Raw genomic sequence first — 26,129 nt, forward strand, 5'->3', positions numbered from 1 at the left:
CTGTCCAAAATAAGTAACGAAGAAGGTATGCGAAAAAAAATATCACGTGTTCTTTGAAGATTTAAATTTCGAAATTGCGCGGCTAGAACTCATTTTGTGGAGCTAGAAGCAAAGTCTTAAGAAAATATGACTAACATTTTTTTTCATTATCATGTTCTCAAAAATATCAATTTAAACTTGAATTAAACAAAGCGATAATATATTTAAAAATATAATATAGTATATACAACACATATACATGCCTAACAACTCATAACCCTTTACTAATTTTCAATCCCAAATTAGTATAAACTTCATGGTGCACGCTAGATATGCAATAGGTAATAAAGATAAGATAATTAGGAATATAAAATTATACAAAGAACATTTAATAGAGCCTGGTAAGATAACAGGTAAGAGAGAGACCAGCAAAAGCGGTACATTGCTGGAACATAAACAAACACGCCATGGCAGACATCCCTCCGAGTAGACAGGAAAAGTCCCTCGGTTTGCTCACCTCCAAGTTCGTATCACTGCTCCAGGAGGCTGAGGATGGTGTACTGGATATCAAATCGGTAAGTGTGTGAAGTGTGGTTGATGGGAGAGACGGGATAACATTGCACTGAAGGGGCCTGAGGGGGACTGGCCGGGTGCTGCTACTGGCAGGGATGAGTTAAAGCACCCATATAGTAACAGACAAAGAATGAGTAAAATATAGCATTGTTTTACTCCAGAAATTGCGGTGTGAGTGAGAGGGATGTCGACAGGTGGGATTGTGTTAAATAGGTGTTAGAGGAGGGTAATGTAAATGCACAGGTAGTGGTGATGGGACAAAAATAATGACAATAGTAATGTTATTTGTAGAACACGCACGTCATCCACCAAAAAGTTGTACAAGCAAAGATAAACTGCTTATGGTGAGTGTTAAGACAAGGAAGTGAGAACTGTATGTTGCTTTGGAAAAAAGGGAAAGGTACAGCCACAATATGTAAGAGATTGTGAGACTGATGCAGTGTCCATCCCCATCAATAGAATAACCAGAATTTTTGAATAATGTTTAGTTTATGTCAGTGTTCAGGCTGCATACCACTCAAGGTGTTGGTAAATTGGCTGTTAGTTGATTGAATTGTCACAGGTTAGATAGAGGGAGTCATTGCATCTAGGAGTGAATCTGTCAAATTCTGTCATCACTGGATGAAAATGTCAATGGTATTTCATTGTTATTGGGATCATGCACAGCTCTAACCTCTGTGTGTGACACCTGCAAAAAAGTCAGTCAGTTGGGAATGATTTGCATGCTTATTACTAGTATATAGGTATATATATATATATATATATATATATATATATATATATATATATATAGATAGATAGATAGATAGATAGATAGATATATATATATATATATATATATATATATATATATATATATATATATATATATATATATAGATATATATAAAATGCGTGTGTGCACCCAAGCGTACAGGGTGTAACACACCCCGTGTAGTGTAGTGGCTAGCACTCTCAGTTCACAACTGAAAAGGTCCTGGTTTGAGTCCCCGGAAGCAGCAAGGCAAATGGGCAAGCTTCTTAATGTGTAGCCCCTGTTCACCTAGCAGCAAGTAGGTACGGGATGTAACTCGAGGGCTTGTGGCCTCGCTTTCCCAATGTGTGCAGTGTGTTGTGGTCTCAGTCCTACCCAATGATCGGTCTATGAGCTTTGAACTTGCTCCGTAATGGGGAAGGCTGGCTGGGTGACCAGCAGACGACCATAGTGAATTACAATTTTCTGTGGATTTTGCTAGAGATAGTATAGTTTTTTTTTTTTTTTTTTTTATACCAAGTGGGCTTTTCACGGGAATTTATGAGCTAAAGGGGATACTGTTTGGGGTACCTCCTATCTGAAAGCCCACCCGCTAGGAAACCATTGCCCCGAGTGAGGAAGCCCAACCTACACTCGGACCGTTGACAGGATTCGAACCCGTGCGCTTGGAGACCCTCGGATCCCAAAGCACGCATGGTTCCACTGTACCACGGCGGTTCTTAATCTAAGTGGAAATTGGTCTATGCTAATAGGCATTTTGAGGTGCTAATTTAGCAGTGGTTTGAAATTCAGGCGTGGCAGAGTGACATTGGGCAGCAGGGTGTGATGAGTTGACATGGTATGGCTGTTGGTGAAAGTGTTAGTTATTCCATCATTACTTCTGCAAGTTTCAAGACATTAGAATATCACACAATGAGTCAAATGGCATTAATGGACAAGTAATTTACTGAGAAACGTTACACGTTGATATTATGGCTGTAATTACCAACATAATATTAAAAGCTACATGGCATCTTGCCTGTCGGGGGTGGGAGGAGGAATGAATAGTAGTAGATCAGCTGATTCCGAGCCTGTTACATACAGTTTCACACCAAGACAGTGACAGTGAATACATTTAGATTGTATTGCTTGATTGTCTGTCAAAAAATTACTGCCAATGCCATACACTTACATTGATGTGAAGCGTGTTGACATGGTTTCCCTATGTTATAGGTAGGTGCTTACCTGCCCATTCTGGCTGTTATATGTCACCATGTCACACTTGAATTTCATACTACTACCAAATAACATCTCTAGTAATGCCTACAGAAATTTGTGTTAGAGTCTGTGGATGTGTGTGTGTGTGTGTGTATTTACCTATTTGTATTGTACAGGGTTCAAGCAGGGCTCATAGTGTCCTGTCTCCATATCTCCATTTATCTAGTTTTTCTTTAAAGTTATGCACACTATGTGCTGTGTCAATTCCATTATCCATTGCATTCCATTTTTCCACCGTTCTGTGTGGAAAACTGTATTTTTCAATACCTATCCTTCACACACTGCCTCATTCTGATCTTTTCATGTCCTCTTGTCCTTCCATCTTCTTCCGTCAACAGCATCAGGTCTTTTTTGTTGATCTTTTCAATATCATTTACAGGTAACTCGATTTACATGTGTTTGATTTACGCATTTTTGTTATAACGCGACCAAAAAAATATAATTAATTTAATTTGCACGATTGGTTTGCTTATACGCGATTTGGCCCAACCGCATTTTCAAACTGCTCGCCAGAGAGTTCTGCAGCTGGCCGGTAGGTGGGACCTCAGCTCTTCTCTACCTCATTTGCAGTCTGCCAGCACTGAGTACAGACGGAATCTCTTCAATCTGCCTATAATTCACCAAGATGACCCCAAAATGTCCTTCATTTTTTTCTGCATGTGGAGTTATTTTTGATTAGTGGATTTTTGATAAAGTGGTAAAGGTCAGAGGAAGATGGTGACTGACTGTGGTGTGAGTGGTGAAGGCAGTGACACAGTGAGTGTTGTGTGTACGTATTCTTTGTTTTGTTGTTTTCTCTTATAATATTTTGCTTTCTCTTATTATTTCTTGCTTTTCCCTTTACTTTAAATACACTTCTAGTATTTAGAATGGTAAATACTAAAAACATGTTAATTTTGCCAAATGAATAGAGTATTTTGTACTAAATTTTTTTTACCACATCCCGCATCCCCCCTATTATCTATTGTTTCTTATGAGAATTACTTGTTTGTTTTACACAAATTTTGATATACGCGATGCCTTTTGGAATACATCTATTGCGTAAATCGAGAGTTACCTGTACTATCTTATACATTGTTATTAGGTCCCCGCGTTCTCTTCTATCTTGTAAGGTTGGCAGTCCCATTTACTTCAGTCGTTCTTCATATGTGAGGTCCTTTAATTCTGGCACTATCTTTGTAGCAATCTTCTGTATTCTTTCCAATTTTCTTATATCCTTTTTAGAGCTCAAGACCATACCACTGCTTTTCAGCCTTGGGCATATCATGCTTGTGATGATTTTTTTTTTATCATATCTTTATCCATGTAATGAAATGCCACTCTTATATTAGTCAACATCTTATATGATAGTCCAAATATCTTGCTCAGATTTTCTTGTTTAATCACTCCAAGATCTTTTTCCTCTTTAGTCTTCATTATTTGTTCCTCTCCCATCAAATAGTTCCATACTGGTCTTCTCTTACTCTTTCCTAGTTCCATTATGTGGCATTTCTTGGCATTAAACTCCAATTTCCACTTCTTGCTCCATTTATAGATCTTGTTTAAATCTTCCTGCAACAGCGCAGTCCTCTCTGGTTTTGATAACTTAGCAACTTTGCATCATCAACGAATAAATTTATATAATTTTAGCCCAATGTGAATATTATTTACATAAACTTGAAACATAATGGAGGCTAACACTGACCTTTGTGGCACTCTGCTAGTTACTTTACTCCAAGATGAGTATGTATCTCTGATCACAGATATCACTTCCCTATCCTTCAAATAATCTCTTGTCCATTTGAGCAAGGTTCCACGCAGTCTTCCTGTGTACTCTAGTTTCCAAAGAAGTCTTCTGTGAGGAACTTATCAAAAGCCTTTTTTTGATATCCAGGTATACTGTGTCTACCCATCCATCTCTGTTTTCAAGTCCTGCAATAACTCTCGAGTAGAAGCTTGATAAGTTTGATACGCATGACTGCCCTGTCCTGAACCCAAATTGTCTGTTCTATATGATTTGCTCCTCTTCTAGAAATTTAACACATTTTTCTTTGATAATTATTTCACATAACTTCCCTACGACACTTGTAAGTGACACTGGTCTGTAGTTTAGTGGTTCAGTTGCCTTTCCTCCTTTAAATATCAGTATTACGTTGGCTCTCTTCCACTCTAGTGGAACTTTCCCTTCATTTATTGAACTTTTAATTATTTCCCAAATTGGATCCAGTAATTTCTCTTTAAATTTTTTTAACACCCAGCCCCAGGCCCCATTGCTTTTCTGACTTCCAACTTATCCAGTAATCTTCCAGTATCCTCTTTGTGCACTGCAATCTTATGTAATCCTTGGCAATCCAATGCCCTATTAGGTTCTGTGAAATCATCATCATCTGTGAATACTGTTTTGAAGTTCCCATTCATTATTTCACCCATTTCCTTCTCTGTTTGGTATGTCTTCCCTTCTTTAATTATTTTTTCAATTGCTTCCTTATTCTTTGTTTTGCCACTTATAAACTTGTAGAAAAGTTTGGGTTTATCTTTGCTTTTATCCACTACATCTTTCTCAAACTTGCCTTCTTCCTCTCTCCTTACTCTAATATATTCATTTCTAGCATCTTTGTACTGCCGACTGTTATAGTCATTTCCATGGTTTAAGAGTTTCTTCCATGCTTTATCTTTTGTCTTTTTTGCTTGTATGCCTCTAGCATTGTACCAAGCATGTATTTTTTTCTGAACTCTATAAACAAGAAAATTTTTACTCCTTTGTATTTCTTTAAGAATATGTCATATTTCTCTTGTACAGTCTTCCTGCACATAATATTACTTCACTCAATATCAGCAAAATAAATCCTTAATTTTTCATAATCCACTCTTGCATAATTTAATCTCTCTCCTTTATAGTCCTCTCTAACTTATCTCATCTTCCTCCTGCATTTGCATCTCTAATGTGTGTGTGTGTGTGTGTGTGTGTGTGTACACACATAAATACAGGCAACGAAATTTTGCTACAACGAAGGTTTCGTTTTACTACCATCTGCTCGTTTAACGAACACCAAACTCGCTCTAACGAAATTTTATCCAGGTAATTTTTTCCAAGTTTGAAAGCCCCGCCATATCATGCAAGCCGACAGGCTTTTGAATACACCAGCGCCTCTCGTGGACAACACGCACACCACTCACTACCCCTGTTCAAAACAATAACAGCGTCAGCAGCAGCTCGTCTTCCCTCGCTCTACTGGGGTGTGGAGTCGGATATTCAAAAGTCTGACTCCGATTCCGACTCTGACTCCAGTAAATTTAAATGTTGCGACTCCGACTCCAGGAAATTTGAAGGTTGTGACTCTAACCCCGACTCTGTTTTTTTATTTATTTATTTTTTTTATTTATTTATTTTATTTTTTTATTTATTTATTTTTTTTTTTGTACAGTACAACTATATAGTCTATTTTTTTACATGAGGGATGGTGGCCAAGGGAAAAGATTAAACAAAAAGCCCACTAGTTGCCACACCCAAAAAAGACGAAAGTTAAGAGAATCAATACTTACATATTTTCGAGTCAATTCATAATAAAAGTATACTTGACGATTATATAATTATCATAAATTAATAAAAATTATCTTCATAGGTAATACTTGATTGGACACATCCTCCACAAAGTCAATTTCTCCCAATTTGTTGGAATCTCCATGAAGTGGAATCTTTACTCGAAAATTTATCACGTAAAGGAATCGGAGTCGCTCATATTTTTACCGACTCCAACTTCGACTCCGACTCTAACTCCAATTCCGACTCCGACTCCGGCCAAAAGTAGCTGACTCCTCGACTTCGACTCCGACTCTGACTCCACACCCCTGGGCCTCTGCATGCCACCAAAACGCCTTGCAATGTTGCCTAGCATTGCTAAGAAGACCAGGAGGTCTCTTACTCTCAAAGTGAAGCTGGATATTATTCACAGACACAAGAGAGGCGAGAAAACTAATAGTATTGCTTCCCTCCATGGCTTGACTCCATCTACTGTCTACCATTTTCAAGTCAGCAGACTCTATTAAGAAGGCTGGTGAGACCGTATCTTCCTTGCAAGCTAAAAGAACCACCTGAACTCGTGACTCTGCAATGGATAAAATGGAAAGCCTTGTGGAAATGTGGTACATAAGTTTTGTATGTGGTACAATGATGCGCCCTTTGTTTATATTCCACAGGTTGCCAGCTAGCATATTTCCCGCTCCACTCTCCCTCCCTTTATAAATTTAATATCATCAACATTATAAAGTTACTTACATACATACATTAGTGTACATTATAATGACTTGGTCTTAAATTAAACTGCTTAAATGTTTAACTTCATAATTTTTACTTCCATTAAACCTTTTACTGTACTATGATGCACTGTCACTTTGTTTACTCTCAGTGGAAGCTCAAGTCAGGGGTCAAACTTGTTATAATTGGTTCTCTTAACGAAAATTCGCTTAATGAAGGGATTTTTAGGTACGTAACCCCTTCGTTAAGCACAGTCGCATTAAAATGTCTGTGTCGATTGCAGAATCACCACAGCCACCCATTGCTCTGCCTTAAATTTTTTATTTCCACTTTCTGTGCTAGCTTCCTTGTTGCTACAAAGATTTCTGTGCCATGGACATTCAACTACACTGATCGCTGTAGCGCATACCACTTCATAACAACATCTACAGCAGATTCTTTTCAAATCCTAATATTTCTTCTCTGTGCACCTTTACCATTTTTGCTTGCCAATGCATCCACACAGTATTTGGCAGAATATTTTATCTGCTTATCTTTTGACTTTCTAATGTCTGACACAGTTTGCTTGGTCACACTATACTCCTCACAGTCCTAAATTTAGAGGACAGTCACAGCCTACCCTCTAAATTTAGGACAAATCTTAACGTACACACAAAACTACATATGTACATTCTTCACTCAAAATTTGAATTTGAAAAAATAAGTAAAGTAAAAAAGATGATGACTCTTATACCAGCCTCGGACTCAAACTCTATTTAACTTGTTTTGGGACCAGCACCTTAATGCAGTCTCTGACGAGACAGCCAGACGTTACCCTACGGAACGAGCTCAGAGCTCATTGTTTCCGATCTTCGGATAGGCCTGAGACCAGGCACACACCACACACCGGGACAACAAGGTCACAACTCCTCAATTTACATCCCGTACCTACTCACTGCTAGGTGAACAGGGGCTACACGTGAAAGGAGACACACCCAAATATCTCCACCCGGCCGGGGAATCGAACCCCGGTCATCTGGCTTGTGAAACCAGCGCTCTAACCACTGAGCTACCGGGCCGTGTGTGTGTGTGTGTGTGTGAAGGCTGCTGGCAGACACCAGCATTGCCAGTAATGGATATTTACTTAGTGAGATGCAATAAACTTATATTATAATAACATGAAGATATAGGACAAGTATACCACAGTTAATATATGGCTGGTGAAAAAGGGAAGTTTGCTAAGACACTAGTTTTTCAGTGGGACAGTTACAGAAAAACAGGACTCATATGTGTGAAAAGTGGGATTGGTCATCTCATATGATCAAGCATTTCATTGACTGATTAAATATTGTACAATCATTGTACATTAAATGTTTTTCTATAGTAGTGATGAAATGTAACTAATGTAAAGTTAAAAATTATGAAATTACTTACACATTTCAGGCAGCTGATCAGTTGGCTGTGCGACAAAAGAGAAGAATATATGACATCACCAATGTGCTAGAAGGAATTGGTTTGATTGAAAAAAAGAGTAAAAACTCAATAGTATGGAAAGGTGGAGGACCTGGCTCCAACACACAGGAGTTCACAGACCGTGCTTCCATGCTAAAGGAGGAGATCTCAGAGCTGGACCAACATGAGAAGATGCTGGATCAACACAAACAGGTGGGTGTTGCAGCAGTCTGCTCTACTTACTTCAAATTTTGCATGTTAATGGTACAGATGAGGTGAGATTCCACTAGATTCAGTCCTCTTTCCTCATTTTCTTAAGTGCAGGTGATTTCTATGAGTGTTGTGAGAGCTTCAGTATCCTGGAGTAGACATCATCTGCATGGTGTTGAGATGCTTGTCCATCCTTCTTTTGAAGAGCTTCTTTTGAATGTTTTTCAGTTTACTCGTAGTGAATAAGCATAGGGTGTTATCAGTGTTATCAACTACTGTACTAGGCACTTGTATTGTGTGTCAGTCAACAATATGTACAGCAGAATATTACCCTTTATACCCAGTGAGACACGATCATGGCGATCATGGCTTTTAAGTTACACCCCATCAAACATGATCTTGCCAATTATGATGCTTTTCAAATACCGCATTGATTTTATATAGCAGTTTTTTTTTTTTTTTTTTTTTTTTTTTTTTTTTTTTTTTTTTTTTTTTGTGTGTGTGTGTGTGTGTGTGTGTGTGTGTGTGTGTGTGTGTGTGTTGAGGCTATCTGTCATATATCAAGGCATTGGTCTATTGTTTTCAAGATGGACACTAAGCCAATTATGTATCAGCTTTTACAAGAGTATGTTTGTGTAGATGTGAGGGTGCCAAGCATGAGCATGGTGAGTATGCTAATGTCAGTGTGCTGTATTTTATAATTTTTTATCAATTTCTTGGTGAGATAGATGTACATTTATTCCACGAATAAGTAAGTGGTTCAGAAACATTATGAGAACATTGAGAATGTTACTTTTATCCTGTTATTAGCTTAGATAAGAGTGTGTGGCGCTGGCTTGATGGAGTGGGATGAGGAGGGAGGACGTGATGACTGAGGCTTGTGGTTTCTGACCGCAAGAAGTTGAATTTTCATTATAGTACATTTTGCTTATTTCCCTACTTTATTTTCTATTATGAATGCAATACATCAAAGGAAAACTTATCTTTGAAGTGGTGTGATTCATAAGCTTTGTTGATGTGTTTTTGCAAAAAAAATTGAAAGAAATAAAAGAATACAGTGGAGACTCAATACTTGAATGTCTAAATAGTCAAACGCAAAAGTTCGACCTAATACTGAAAAAAAAAAAAACCTGTTAGTTGAATGTCCGTTCACGTGGTTGTAAACAAAGCTTCTCTCCCTTCCTGCCACCCCACGTGCCCCACCCTCCCTACCGGGCCACCACAGCCAGTTGATCCTCCGCGGTCGTAAGAATAACATTGTCGTGCGCTTTCTCTCTCTCTCTCTCTCTCTCTCTCTCTCTCTCTCTCTCTCTCTCTCTCTCTCTCTCTCTCTCTCTCTCTCTCTCTCCCATTTACAAGCTCAGGCTTTTTAGTGGTGAGAATAAACCTAAAAGAAAGAATGTAGTGACGACCATCGAAAAGAAAAAGGGGATTATTGATAAATATGAGAAAGGAGGAAGAATAACCAATCTTGCAGCTGAGTACTGTATGGCTAAATCTACAGTAGCCACAATACTGAAGATGGAGGTCTTTAAAGGAGCTGATGTGGCAATTGGTGTGAAAAAGCAATTTAAGCAACCTGTGGCATTGGAAGAAATGGAGAAATTGTTGATATTGTGGATAAGCGAAAGGCAAATGGTTGGTGATTCTTTGTCAGAATACATAATTTGTGCAAAGGCAAGGCTGCTGCATCATGATCTTATTTCATTCTCCCCTTCTCTACATTATCCATCACCAGCCTTCACTTATGGTAAATGTAAATCAATATCATAAAAATATTTACATTGAAATTTTTTTCTAAACTTAGGTTTGGCAATGGTTAGAACGAATTACCTGATTAATGGGTATCAATAGTCAAACTTTTTAATACTTGAACAGCTATTTGGAACGAATAAAGTTCGAGTATTGAGTCTCCACTGTATTTTCTAAGCTTATCTTGCCTTAAATTTTTTTTGGCTTTTTTTTTCATGTATATGTAAGTTATATTTGCTCAGTAATAATTATACCACAGCAAAGAACAACTCTTAACCTTTCTAATGATATATAATTGTCCTAGCGTTTGTTGAAATAATTTGATTGAACGCTAAAGGACTTGAAACTTTTTACATTTGCTACCCATTTTTTTTATCTACGTATCTTGAAACAGCTTTCTTCTGTTACCACGGGGTATAAGGATTAAGAAATTAAGAATATCATGCATCTGCCTTTTGTAAGAAGTACACCATGTTTTGTGGAGTGAGGTTCTTCAACACATTATGTATCATAGAAAAGCTTTATAATGACATCAGTCCTTACCAAGTGAGAGGATTAGTCCTTGGTGTATATAGTGTAAGTGAAGGATTATTGGTGGAAAGTGCTGATATTTAATAGACAAATTGCTTTAGAAATGGTAAGAAAATATAATTTCTATTCATGACTGCATTCTTATTTGGTTTCTGAATTCCTTTGTAAGTTGTCTGTAATTACATTTTGAAATTATAATAGTATACTGAGTCTGTATAAATGTTTTATTCTTTATATTTATTTTTTCTGTAGTATGGAACTTCATTAGGTTTCTTTGCTTTCTTCTGAATAAATATTCAGTATAATTAATGTCATTAACTTATAGGCACTTGTTTTCTATGTCTGTCAACAGTATGTACAGCAGAGTATTAAAAACATCACGGAAGACTTGAGCAATTTCAAGATGGCGTATGTCAACCATGAAGACATTTGCAATTGTTTCCAAGGTGACACTCTCCTGGCTATTCAGGCTCCCTCAGGAACACAGCTGGAGGTACCAGTCCCTCAAATGGTCAGTTGTATGCTGTGTGTACTTTCCTTCTGAATACATTGGGTTTAATATATATATATATATATATATATATATATATATATATATATATATATATATATATATATATATATATATATATATATATATATATATATATATATATATATATATATATATATATATATATATATATATATATATATATATATATATATATATATATATATATATATATATATATATATATATATATATATATATATATATATATTCCAATCCATCATGATAATATGTATGATGTTCCAGTTAATGAAATGACTAAGTAAATGGAATTCTCTTTTTCAGGTGAATGGAGACAAGAAGTATCAAATTCACCTCAAGTCTGAGAGTGGACCGATCTATGTACTACTAGTCAACCAAGATCAGGAACACACTCCACCTCTTGTTGTACAGGTACTGTGCATACACACCTATACCTCTGCACTCAAGGCACTGTAGAAAGTTTGTGTAGACTTCATAACTGCTGATCAGATTTTATCCCATGACAAATATTAAAGCAGATATCATAGTATTCAGGTAATCATGTGTCCTTACAGGTTCCTCCTCCTGCTGGTGCCCTGAAGCCTGAGCCTGAAAGAAAGGGAGTCAAGAGAGCAGCCTCCACACCTCCAGCTCAGCCCTCTCCACCTCGCTCTCGTTCCACACCACAGAAAGGCATCACAGCTCACACGCCCACCACTGTGTCTAGTCCCTCACATCCAGAGGTATACATTCAGTGCTGTTGCTTGAACAATGATATATTATTATTATTATTATTATTATTATTATCATCATCATCATCATTATTGTTGTTGTTGTATCCATTGCTGCAGTATTTGATCATTACATGTGAAAGATTACTCATGATCTATATATAACATGTCAACAAATTATATGTGTTGAGATATTTTATGATATACTATTGGTTAGGAAGTATAGTTAGTGGTTGGTGATGGTGGTGGAGGCATAGATGCTTAGAGGAGAAGGTGAACAACTGCTTGTGAAAACAAAAGAATGGAAATAGCACCAGGGAACTGAAGACTTAGGGGTGGATTAAGACCGGTGTTTGTGTTGTTCAGAGTGGTGATGTAGCTGAAACAGCACCAGTCTCCCGGAGGGTGCCACGCAAGGCCTCTGCAGGTGTGAGCAGTGTGACTGAGGCGTTGGCACCAAGACGAGCGCGCAAGAGGCAAGAAGCAGCAGCGGCGGCTGCAGCAGCAGCAGCAGCGGCAGCAGCAGCAAAGGTGTCATCTTGTAAGTGTAAATGTAAAATGATGATATGAAGTCAGGGTGCTAGTGACTTTTGAAAGTATTATTTCATTTGTCGTGTTAAGAGAGATCTTTCTGCAGTCTTATGATGTAAGTGAGGTGTGGAGTGAGTATGTTTGGTTTGTAGATGAGAGCACCAAAGTTAAAATTTCAAGCCAAGTAGAGATAATTTGTGCTTTGTGCCTCCACTTTGTAGGATTCCCATCAAGATGCCATAAAACACTGGCATAGTATTTGACATAAGCTTGCTAACCAATGGGAGAGGCTTTTGCTGTGGTCTGGAGTAATTTAAATTGATAGCTTTCATTCCCTTCAACCATTTTACTTTCTTTATTGCTAGTTATTTACTTTCTTATTTATAGATTTATCCTAGTCTAATACATGATGAATCACTTCCCAAGCCTCAGATGTGGTGGTGAAGCAGGAAAGTACAGAGGAGATGTTGCCTGTGTCACTCACCAACATCAAACAGGAGAGACAGGAGGAAATGAGCACCAGCCCTCCCTCACATCGTGCTATAGGTACAGTTCTTGTGTTGTGTGCCCAACATACACATAATGTTATCAATGCAGATACAGGGGGATCCTCGTGATTCAACCGTTCGCAGTTCGAATTATCACCAATTCGAACTCATCTAATTAACCCCTTCCTCGGCAGAAACGAGTGTACTCGTTTTCACTAAATGTTCCGTTTTCAGTCATTGACGAGTATACTCGTCTAAAATTTGACCTTCAAAAACCAGCTAGACGTATATATTTGTTTTCACTAAATGTTCCGTTTTCAGTCATCGACGAGTATACTCGTCTAAAACTTGACCTTCAAAAACCAGCCACAGACGTATATACTTGTCGATTCTGGGCCTTTCTAAGCCATTCTACGTGTGAAACGAGTATTCTCGTCAAATCGTACGCCTGGCAGAGGCGACAGGGAAGAGCGGTGGGTTTACTAGACTTGCTCCGGCAACCACTGTCGTCACATGGGTGTTGTTTTCATCCACATTACCACTCATTTTTTGTACCCTTTTCAAATAATTTAGAACCCAAATGTCTAGTTCTGAGGAAGATAGCGAATATGAACCTTCCCTCAGAAGCTTGAATACTTCTGATGACACTGCTAGTTCATCAGACAATGAATATTTCTCGACAAGTGAGGAGGAGGAGGAGGAGGGAGGTGAGGGGAGAGCTTGGAGTTTATAGGAAGACAAGTTAACTTGTATGTGTCTACAAAGGTATTTTCAAAATAAAACGTTAACCACATAAATGGGGAAAAACGGTAATTACAAGCTGTTTTCATAATCAGCATGAAAAATACTATATAGAACCAAAATGAAAAAATTAGTCTGAAAAAGAAACGTTTTTAACTAAAAGATTGTTGGGGAAGGGGTTAATACCCAATCCTCAAGGTTTGACCGACTGACTCGCCAATTCAACATTCATATCTCGCGTGCCGCCCACCCGGTCAAATTTGCGGCAAACCCACCAGGTGGAAGTGTAAATCGACACTACCCTATATGCCGTTTAAGGCGACGTCACACTAGCACTTTTCCGTAAACTTTTGTCGACGCTGGTCGTCACACACAAGCTTGCTTCCACCTTTGTCGTGTTTGTCAGCTGTAAACAAACATGGCAACCCCTTCACCCCCAGCAAGTCGTTGCTATTTTTGGCCTTTAATGCTCCCTATGAGAAACTCTTCAGACAGGTTTGTTCACTCATAAACAACAGACTTGCTCATCTTGGCCAGTTGTTCCTTGAAAGTTCTGCCTTGGAATGTCGCAGTCCCAGAGAAATGTAAACAAACAATTGAATTACTTTTCACTGTTAGGCTAGGACAAAAAAAAAAAATAAATAAATAAAAAAAAAAAAAAAAAAATATATATATATATATATATATATATATATATATATATATATATATATATATATATATATATATATATATATATATATATATATATATATATATATATATATATATATATATATATATATATATATATATATATATATATATATATATATATATATATATATATATATATATATATATATATATATATATATACAAATATATTTACATCTACTTATCAAGATTCTATTGATTTGAGATTATAGCATCATTCCAATTAACAAGAAAATTAATTTTATTATAAAAGTGTTCATTAGAAACCATAGATCTTAATTTGACTAAAAATTGTCGCTAGAGGAAAACGGTGCGTTTCGTCTGACTCAAGATGACGGAAAGCCACCTCGAGCCCCAGCCCTAAGAATCAATTTTCTGCCTTTCAAAGATAAGCTTGAGCTTATAAGAAAGTGTGAGGCAGGTATAGCTCACAGTGTTGTTGCAGTGTAAATGGGTGTCCCTAGATCAATAGTATCATCAATTTGGAAGAGGGACAAGTACCGCGAGACTGCTGCAAGCTTTTTATTTCCAAAAATGTACTGTACAGCACCCTAATGTGTTTGATAAAACAAGTTAAAAATAAATGAAGCCTTTAATAGTACTGCTTTAGTCTAAGTTAGTGTTTTTTAGAGGTTATAGTGATGTTTTGAGGGAATCTAGGCTGAGGGTTGGCCCCTATCCCCCCCTAATTCTTAAGTATCTTATGGGAAAAATTGCTTCACAATTCGAATAAACGCTGATACGACCGATGAAAAACTGCTCTAACCCCGTCAAATTGCGAGGATCCCCTGTACTGACTGGTAGTGGCTGAGGAGTGGTTAGAATGTTGCATTACATTATCTGTGTGTGTGTGTGTTTTATTTATTTATTTATTTATTTATTTATTTATTTATTTATTTATTTATTTATTTATTTTTTTTTTTTTATTATTATTTTTTTTTTATTTATTTTTTAGGTGCATTAAGTTGGACCAGTTAAGGAATCCAGTCTTGATTCTCTCTCTCTCTCTCTCTCTCTCTCTCTCTCTCTCTCTCTCTCTCTCTCTCTCTCTCTCTCTCTCTCTCTCTCTCTCTCTCTCTCTCTCTCTCTCTCTCTCTCTCTCTCCATTTTGCATGCCTGTTACCAATAACAGTTGAAAGGATATTTGTTATGCATTATGTTAATTGGTACTACAAACATGGAGCATACAGATACATAGAGGTAATTCTCGATTTATGCAATAGATGCGTTCCAAGAGGCATCGCGTATATCAAAATTCGTGTAAAACAAACATAAGAAATAATAGATAATAGGGGGGATGCGGGATGTGGTCAAAAAAAAATTGCACAAAATACTCTATTTATTTTGCTAAATTAACATGTTTTTATTATTTACCATTCTAAATACTAGAAGTGTATTTAAAGTAAAGGGAAAAGCAAGAAATAATAAGAGAAAGCAAAAAATTATAAGAGAAAACGACAAAGAATACGTACACACAACACTCACTGTGTCACTGCCTTCGCCACTCACACCACGGTCAGTCACCATCTTCCTCTGACCTTTACCACTTTATCAAAAATCCACTTATCAAAAATAAGCCCTCATGCAGAAGAAGATGAAGGATGTTTTGGGGCCATTGTGGTGAATTATAGGCAGATTGAAGAGATTCCATCTGTACTCAATGCTGGCAGACTGCAAATGAGGCACGTTCACAAAACATTGCTATTAGCTTTTTACAAACCTTGCCCCCAAGAAAGGATAGTTTTGTAATGCATAAAGTGAAATCTTACATGTAATACCAAAAAAATAAAGCAGAGTTGAGATCGCCCACAGACGAGGCGGAGACTTGCGGCGACTCGGCCGCTTCTTCTTCTTCTTCTTGTGACCCTTTTAGCTTGTGTGTTTCTTTCACCACGATATCTGTTTCCATTCCTCTATTGCCTGCTATAATGGATATCATATCTTAGTATTCATATACGCTCATGCCATGAGGATAACCTCGACTGTGGCAGTGAGTGATAGTGAATTACTAATGAAATATTGCGGTATTTCATTAGTAATTCACTATCACTCACTGCCACAGTCGAGGTTATCCTCATGGCATGAGCATATATGAATACTAAGATATGATATCCATTATAGCAGGCAATAGAGGAATGGAAACATAAATATCGTGGTGAAAGAAACACACATGCTAAAAGGGTCATAAGAAGAAGAAGAAGAAGAAGCGGCTGAGTCGCCGCAAGTCTCCGCCTCGTCTGTGGCCGATCTCATCTCTACTTTATTTTTTGGTATTCCATGTAAGATTTCACTTTATGCATTACAAAACAATCCTTTCTTGGGGGCAAGGTTTGTAAAAAGATAATAGAAATGTTTTGTGAACATAAATGCATATATAAGACAGTAACACCACCTGGAGAGATGGTGTTCCCAGCAACCTGATAGCAACCTCGTTACCGTCCTTCCAAGCGTTCATGAATGCCATTTCGCGGCAGGAGGTTGCTGTGACGTTGTTAAAGTTTCTTGGATCCAGCTCTTGGCAGCCAATGAGCACTTTTAGGTGGGCTACCAACCTCCACTTGTCAACAGCAACAAATCTTTGTGGATGCTATTTTATGAAGGTTGGTATGTGAGCAGGAGGTTGCTATGGAGGTTGTCTGTACCAACATAGACAACAACCTGCTTCGTGGATCTGGCCCCGGAGCTCCCACCTATCGGCCAGCTGCAGAATTCTCAGGCGCTCAATTTGAAATTGTGTCTGGCGCTTAGTTTGAAAATGCGGTTGGGCCAAATCGCGTATAAGCAAACCGATCGAACAAATTAAATTAATGATAATATTTTTTTGGTCGCGTTATAACAAAAACGCGTAAATTGAGAGTTACCTGTACACTCACAACACAGACACAAGCTCACACTTCACACCTCTCTCATGGTCCTGTATAACAGCCATTTTGTCTGCCACTGACAACACCTTCAGCTTCCTAACTGATGTGGAAGACAGCCTTGCCCTTGGAAACCATGGTAGAATTAGAAAGGCAACAATAAGAGCTAGAGAGAGAATGAAAGCTGAGGGAGACACTACCACACACTTGTTAAGTAGCTGCATAAACACTGAGCTTGTCACAAGCATTGCTGCACCACACATACCCATTTTGTCTTGAATGGCTTGGACAACTCAAATTACTCAGAGGATGTAAAAGTTATCAGGGATATTATAGCCAATATATAAGCTGAGTTGCATTAAATTATTTAAGTGCCTTTCAGTGCACCCGGGATAGAATGCTAAAAGAAATCATTTTCAAAGTGTCTGACTTATCCGATACCTGGCTTATTTTTATCCGACTTAAGGAAAAATTACTTATAAAGTGGGCATCTGAATGAAGATGAGATATATATAGGAATAACTTGACTGACAATTGTGTTTTACAGATACTGTACTATCAACCACTGGAGAGAATTCAGTAGAAGAATTAATATCTGCAGAAGGTAAGTCATTGCAGTTTTAAGAATGCAGCATGAAATGTAGTGATCAATGGAACTTGAGCATGTAGAGATGTATGGAAATGCCACTCATTGAGGCCTAGTGCTTTTATGTTTTATAGAGGAAATGGTTTTGAGGTGTAATTTTATTTGTTGACAGATGAGGAAACAAAAGATTTGAGTATGTGATGTCATTATATAAAGTTCAATATTTTCAGGATAAATATGATAAGTTAGGGATGATTATAAAAGTAATGTAGACAGCAAGTGAAACAATGGCAGTGGGTTGTATGGATTGGCAGAAAAAGTGGGGAATAATTTAATTCTGTTTGCTGAGTGTAAAAAGTAATTCCATTGACTAGAATATTTATTAAAGTGTTTTTAGAATTATATTTTTGTACTTTCAGTGTTTGCGCCTCTGCTGCGGTTGAGCCCTCCTCCCTCTGAACGGGACTACATGTTTAACCTAGATGATACCGAGGGTGTGTGTGACTTCTTTGATGTTCCTATTCTTAGTTCACTCAGTGCTGATCTCCAGTAAGCAGTTATGTGAGAGAAATTCTAAGTCACTGAACAGTACATTTCCACTTCCCAGAATAAGCAACTTGTGTCAATACCAAGATAGTTTTAGAGGGAGGACAAAATGGAAGCCAATACTATGAAATCAGTTTCAGCAGAACATTTAGATTTAATGATTCCTTTTATTTTATTTATTTATTTATTATTTTTTTTTTTTTTAGGAAGTAAAGTACTTTGACATTGGAAGTTGTTAAGAGGTTATTTGCCTTCAACAATAGGGTGAAATTTTCAAGATAAGAATTTTTTTTTTTACTTTTTAACTCAATGAATAAATGAAGTCAGCTTTGGTGGTAGTGGCTGTCAGGTATGAATGCCTGGTGTGTGGCTGTCTTGTTGACTGACTGAATTAATTACGTTAGCAGCATCATTACTGCATAAGATAATTCATGCATTCCATAAATTAATTTCTTGCCAGAATTCAGTAATGCACCAACCAGACCAAAGATGATAATAGTGGCACAGATAGTGTCAAATGGTCTTGCAATTATAATATAAACAGTTTATAAATTTGAATGTAAATTTACCCTAATTTTTTTTTCTGGAAAAGGACAAAGAGAAAGATATGGACAAATACATAAATATTTCATGAAGTAATTTCTGATGATATAATTTTGAGATCTAATGTGACACTCTTTGAGACTTGTTAGGTGCTATAATAATGTTGCTTTTTAACTATCTTCAAGGACAAGATTTAAAGGAACTGCACTTGGTTGTTAAATAAGAATATAATGCTTTTCAAGAAGGTTAATGTTTATGATTGAAGGTCTTCTCTATACTGTATGCCACTGAACTGCCAGTGTCATTTATCCAGTCCTGTTGAAACTTTGCACTAAGTGTGAGGGATGGGACAATGTTGGCATCAGGAGATGAGACATCGCTGCACACCCATGATACAGACATCAGATCAGCTCTGCATTACTGTGTTGCCTGCTGGGTAATGCAGTGACCAGGTAGCATGAACTAATAATGAATGTTCAAAAGGATAAGCTGTGATTGTAAACATGTATGTGCAGAGTGTTAGTGTTGGTGGTGTGTGGACAATGACTTGTCTTTACTGTTAGCCATGTTATTTATAGGGAGGAATGGAGGAGGCAAAATTTTGTGGATTTCTTTATTTAATTTAATTTGGATGAATGGCTATTGTTAGAATTAGGCAATGTACTTGCTTTCAGTTGACTTGTACACTCAGGTTGTTGACGAATGGAAACTGGCCATGTTACGTTTTGTTGAGTTGGTGGAGCATGTATTAGTGTGAATGCAAGTATTATTCCCTTGTGTAAGCAAGACAAATATATATATATATATATTTTTGAAAGAATTTTTGATTACAGACAAAATAAAAAAAATGAATTTCATGGTTATTGCATTTACCAAAGCATGTTTTACCTTCTCAGGTAATGTTCTCTGATATATTGCTTATTAGCATCTCAAGCTCCTATTGTATGTCAAAATGTGTTTGTAGTCTCAAACTACATAAAGGAGCTTTTCTAAATATTGCAAACCAAAGACCTTTTGTCTAACATTAAGAGTGAGGCCAACTTGGCTCATAAAAACTCTGCCATCTCAACTGTACAGTTATGAGGTGTCAGCATAAGTACAAAGGGCTAAAGATTAATGTGGACTCAGCTCTGCCTTGTGTTGTAAAGTTGATTCACTGCAAGAATGAGGAAATTTTGTGGGACGGAGCTGAGACTACAATTATTCTGGAGCTACACAACTGTAAACACGTACAACTTCCATAGTTGTTGTTGACTATTTTTGCTTCACACACACACACACACACACACACACACACACACACACACACACACACACACACACACACACACACACACACACACACACACACACACACACACACACACACACACACACACACACACACACACACACACACACACACACTGGATCCTTGTTATATGCCTCCATAGCTAGAGACTTTAATTTCAGCTCCCTCAAAAAATGTTTCCAAAGGACACCTATACGTATTTTTTTCTTTATGTTCTTTAATACATGAGATATAATAGTTTGAACTTATCAACTGATGTTTATTTATTTATTTTTTAGTTTTTTATTTATTTTTTATTATTATTATTTTTTTTTATTTATTTTTTATTCTATTCTTTCTCTCTCCTTCCTTTCATTAGGAAACCACATGAATTCATGATATTCTGATTTTAAAAGTAGACTATTTCCATCTCATGTCTGATCCAGCCTTCTTGACTTTCCTATTATTTGTGAGAAACTCATCTTTATGAAACTTTCTTAATGCTAACTTGAAGTTTTAGATTGAACACTTTGGATATTTCATATATGGATCATTTTATTTTCAAGATAATACACTCTTACAGACAAAAGAACTTACAAGAACTTGTGAGGCCTCTGATATGTTAGCTAGGAGTAAAACATCCAAGATGCATCTAATAATGAATAAGCTAAAGCAAAAGATGCAGTTGAAATCACGAGCACTCCGTTACTCACTTACTCAGTGAGATATTAACTGCTCATGAATCATCTTATGAAACTCCTTTCATGCTTAACAGATTTATAGGAATAGCTGCAAAATTTATAGTTTGCACCTGATAAAAACAAAAGCAGGACGAAGTATATTTGGCCCTCAATTTAATGGATCACAAAATCTCAACAGACAAATCTACTCAGCAACAGAGTTTCTGTCAGTTGCTGGGTAGATTTGACTTTAGGAACATCAAAACCCTAAAATAATGAATATATAAAATCCTATTAAAATGAGTTGGAAAATAATATGTATACTACTATGTATATAAAAAACATGAAGGAAAAGAAAATCATTGCAATCTTGAAGGGAGGCAGGTATAGAGGCTGACATAATATATGTTAACATGGTGCATTCATTGTGTTAACGCACCATGTTAACACTGGTCTCACCACCCATGCCTCAGTCTGCACTTGTCTCTTGAGGAATGTATGTACATACAGTACATACATTGTCCAATGCTGCTTTGATTCTGGTGTTTGTTTTATGCTGAGATACCTCCCAAACAAGAAAAATGTAAATGTGTGAATCTAATCATTATTTCAATTGTTTAACTTATTATATTACTCTATAGTACATATTATGTTCAGTACTTGGTTAGGTTACAAATCTTTTGTTTTTGTTTTTTCTTCTGGTATTTATTGTATGTAAATTTTTTTCAAACAATGGACTTTTCAAGCAACAGACCACCCTTCCCTCCCTTTAAACTTGTTAAATTGAGGGCCGAGTGTAATCTTCTTAGAACCATTTGCAGACAAAAATAAGATTGTGTGCATTGTGACTCGGACAATCCACAAGTGTGTTTTTTTTATAACTACTACTAGTGTGTATGTTATAAAAGTATCACATCTCACTTTTTTTTCTAAATACTATAATACCTTTTGATGTACTTGTTTGTTTTTAATATCCTCCTATATTGTTGAATTGAAATAAGATGCAGTTATAAGTTTGTGTAGGAGGCTTCCCTATTTTTGTTACAGGAATCAGAATAAATTGTGGAGCCCTTTGGATTACAACCTTATTTTCTCCATTGTGATTATATTCATTGTTCATTTTCACACTCATCATTCACTTAAAAAAATTATTCAGTGATATATATATTATTGAAAAAAATTCCCATTTTACATGCAAAAAATCTGAAAAATGTATGGAAGTTGTAGTTTTTATTCTGGTAAGAGAGGAAAAGGTTGGGAATGAATGCACTAAGAGGATGACAAAGCCAGTTGTTTGAGGCAAAGCCAGATGGCTCGTGTCTATGGCTCATTTTTTGTGCTGTAAAAAAAGAGTGAAAAGCAGAAACATTCACAAACTTATGGTATTCATGTCAACAATACCTGTGATCATGCATGAAATCCCTAGTTTTTATTATTTGTGGGTGTCATGACTTTATAATGCACCTTAAAAGAGTTGAACAGGAATGCAACAAATTATGTTAGTTATCTTACATGTTCACCATTGTGCCATCAATGGTATATTTTCCCAATCTTACTGTGTAGTATGTTCAAGTAACTAGAGTGAGATGATCAGTTGCACCTGTAACCATCATAACTTAATTTTATTTCAAAATTACTTAATTGTTAGTAGCTACTACAGTGGGACATTAAGAACATGATTGATAAACTCATTAAGCATGGGAAGTTAAGTTTTTTTCATAACTGTGTATGTTCCTAATTCTTATCTCCATTGGCATACAATTTTCAGTTGTGTTTGTTTATCAGAAATGTTTGAAAGGGAAGTGGTGATGTTTGCCACTATGATACAAACCAGTAACACCCATAATAGTACACACACACACACACACACACACACAGAGCTTGGGAGTAGATAGACTTTTCACAGTATAGAACTGTGGTCCTCAAACTCAAACTAGGAGGTATGGGGCACATCAAGTTTTGTGAATCAAAAATTACATAATATGATGTTAGATTTTCCATTGTGAATTCAAACTACCTTAACCCTATTTCATCTCATCCTGTGTCATGTCTCTCCATTCTAGTCTTACTCTTTCCTCAATTTTTTACTCACAACTTGTGCATTTTTCAAGGTGGCACAGGTAATATGTACCCTAATGAAACTTGTCATTTAGAATTTAATTTTGATGAGTTTATCACTGATAGCTTTTATATTACGAGTTTAATAATTGCAAGTTTCTTACCAACGTGGTTGTTGCTATCATTCAATGAAAAAAGGCCATTGTTTCCCTTGTCCTTTCTAGCCAGCATTTATATAAATTATATGTAGGCTACATTTCAATGATTTGATCATCCTGTATAGTTTTGAGTTGTACACCATTAATCAGATGAAATAATTTTACTATAACCTTGTACATATATCTCAGTTGTGGGTTATTCTTGCTGTTTACTTTGTTGATTTGGAGTACATAGTGGTATTGGTGTTTGAAATATATGAATCGGTAATTGTCTCCTCCTCTCCTATCACAAAATAAGTAGTATGATATATGTAGGTTACATGTTTGTACTGTTGATGGCACTTGAAAATCCAAGTTAAGAGAACACATGCGAATAACTTGATACAGTACTGTTAAATTGTGTTTGTTAAGAGAATCTCACTGCAGTAAAAGTAAATTTATTGTTAGTTTTATAATGTGGCAGCTTTCAGGGATTACATTGTACATGTGTTTTTTTATTGTTTTATGGCTGTACTGATGACTCTTGTATGTTACACTTGAAAGTGTTCAGTGTGAAGAGAACTGGACAGGTATGCAGGCAGTAAATTCTCACCAATATGATTAGTAAATAGTGTGTGTGTGTAGAAAATAAGTGTGCATAATATGAAAGTTTGCTGATTTAGCAGAGGGATTATGTTTGGCTTTGGGCTCATGCAGAGAATGGAAGTAGTTTATGAGCAAGTTGTCTAAGTCTGATATGAGCAATGGAAGGCTAATGGGTTGGGCTGCATCAGTAGATTTGTTGGTGTTGTGTGTGAAGGTAGGCAGTCACAAATTGAAGGATGTCTGTGTATGTTTGTAAAAGGAAAGCTAAGCACTTGTTTTATACTCAGTCACACCAATGGTCTCTATTTGAAGCATAATTCATTGAGATTCTTTTTATGGCTTCCATATTACTGAAAATGAGATTATTAATATTTTTGTGGTGTTATTCCAAACATTTGTGTGATGCTGGCTCCTAAGGACAAGGTACTCTGGCTTGGCAGTGCTTTGTCTCATTCTATGTGAAATCACTCCTGAAAAAAGAGCTACCAAACGCAGAAGAAACATGAATTGAGGGAAAATGTTATGTAGCTCTGAGATTCACATTTCTATACCTGTAACTTTTTTTCTATGACAGTAATTCCAGATATTTCAGTCCACCTCACTTTTGGGCTGCTAAGATGGTGCAAAGTTGGTGCTTGCCTGTGGTGCCGAGCTGAGCTAAAAATGTATTAATTTTGGGCAGGGTCTTTGTGAAGGTGCTTGACATTCACAACTCTGCAAGGGAGTATTACCCTAATAGTGGGGGTACTTTAGAGGGTCATAAAATCAATAAAATGGGGTAAATATACTCCAAAACAATGGAAGTTTAAAAGAAGATTAGGTATGGATGGGTTGATAGTGAAAATAGGTAGACATGTTTTATACAGGGACTGCCATGTGTATGTCTGATGACTTATTGAAGCTTTCATTATTTTATGTTCTTCAATGCTGATGGGCTGTGTAGTAAGAGAATATGCCTTTTACATTTTGAACATTCAAATGACAAAATCCAGTTGTCATGGTGACTTGAATTGATAGAGGCTACTGGTATAGAAAGAGCTAGCTAGATAATGCTCATCTCCACAATGCTTATTTATGCACCATCTCATTTTTTCTGAAATGTTCAAGATCTAAAAGTTATTGAATTACAAAGTCTCCGTTTTACAGAGCCTTACTTAGTACAGAAGTGCTGGGGTATATGTCATTATCAATATGTGGGAAGGACAAAGATTTGAATTTTCAGAGTACAAGTTTTTGCCTTACTGGGAAATTGTGGAATATGGGCACTAAACATCTCAAGGTGGCATGTGACATGTTGATAAGTGTCTCCGTAGGATCCCTTGTTTCACTTAGATGACTTGTGTTCAGAGCAATTGCTCCATGCAGCTGAAGTGTGGCATGTTAAGTAGTTAGTGTGAATACCACTGTGAGTAAGTGGTGTTAAAGTGTGGAGACTAGGGAAAGCCTGCAAAGCTTGTACTTGGAGCATGTTTATTGTGGAAAGGACAGTCAAAGCCAGCTAAAATCCACAGGCCTTGATCATCATTCATGGCTTAATGGGTAACTTGTCTGACTTGTGTGTCCTTGAGTGTCCTGTCATTAGTACAGTCTGGGATGACATCTTGTGGTCAATTCATCCACTCATCTGATAAGTTTCTCAGTGTTTTCATAATACTCCGAAGGGGCATGACAGCAGCCGTTTGGAGGCTGAGGCAGAAAAGCCCATGGGAGTGAGAGTATCAGGTGGACGGTGTAACATACTAGTACCTTCAGAGTCTACTTCTTTATTGATGATGATAATTATTCCTTAACAACTCTTACTATGAAGCCAAGATAAATATTTTGTATTCCTTTTAATACGAATGAAATATTTTAGCATGGTTATATTTTCATGCTTAACATTAATGCCATAGTTTGATAGGACAGGTCTGAGGGAAAAACAAATCAAGTATGACTCTCTCTCTCTCTCTCTCTCTCTCTCTCTCTCTCTCTCTCTCTCTCTCTCTCTCTCTCTCTCTCTCTCTCTCTCTCTCTCTCTCTCTCTCTCTCTCTCTCCAATATACTGAATTGAAATTGATTTGAGGGAGATGACTCAGGTTCTGACTAACTCCAGTAGGAAGGATTTACTGGCTGGTTCTCTGTGAGTGACAAAATTTGCATTGACTGATATTGAACGAGTGCACATGGCAGCATAATGATCTGTGAAGCATTGGCTTTTTCATCATTAGTAGAGAACAGATTAGTGAAAACATTTGCCTTTAGTGTTTGTAGGGAATTGGCCTCCACTGTTGGACAGAACATAGTTTGATTTATAGGAGGCCTTCTGATACATATGTATGTATTTATTAACTACAAGCCAGTCTACAAACTTTTCAGAAGTGTAAATATTCCAAAGATGTTGCTGTCGTATACATTTTGTAAAAAATAAAATACTGATATGA

At 36.7% G+C, this 26,129-nt stretch overlaps 1 protein-coding gene across 1 annotated transcript; it reads left to right on the forward strand.

The window, feature by feature from the left end:
* Nucleotides 1-414: 414 nt before the first annotated feature.
* On the forward strand, nt 415-26,129 carry LOC123514197 (transcription factor E2F4-like). Its single transcript, XM_045271851.1, has 9 exons — nt 415-554; nt 8,220-8,441; nt 11,074-11,232; nt 11,560-11,667; nt 11,811-11,978; nt 12,333-12,507; nt 12,924-13,043; nt 17,831-17,887; nt 18,289-26,129. The coding sequence occupies exons 1-9, from the start codon at nt 447-449 to the stop codon at nt 18,420-18,422; spliced, it is 1,251 nt and encodes a 416-aa protein (XP_045127786.1). The 5' UTR covers nt 415-446; the 3' UTR covers nt 18,423-26,129.

Source organism: Portunus trituberculatus, chromosome 37 (assembly GCF_017591435.1).
Source record: "Portunus trituberculatus isolate SZX2019 chromosome 37, ASM1759143v1, whole genome shotgun sequence".
In the NCBI taxonomy this organism is placed as follows: Eukaryota; Metazoa; Arthropoda; class Malacostraca; order Decapoda; family Portunidae; genus Portunus; species Portunus trituberculatus.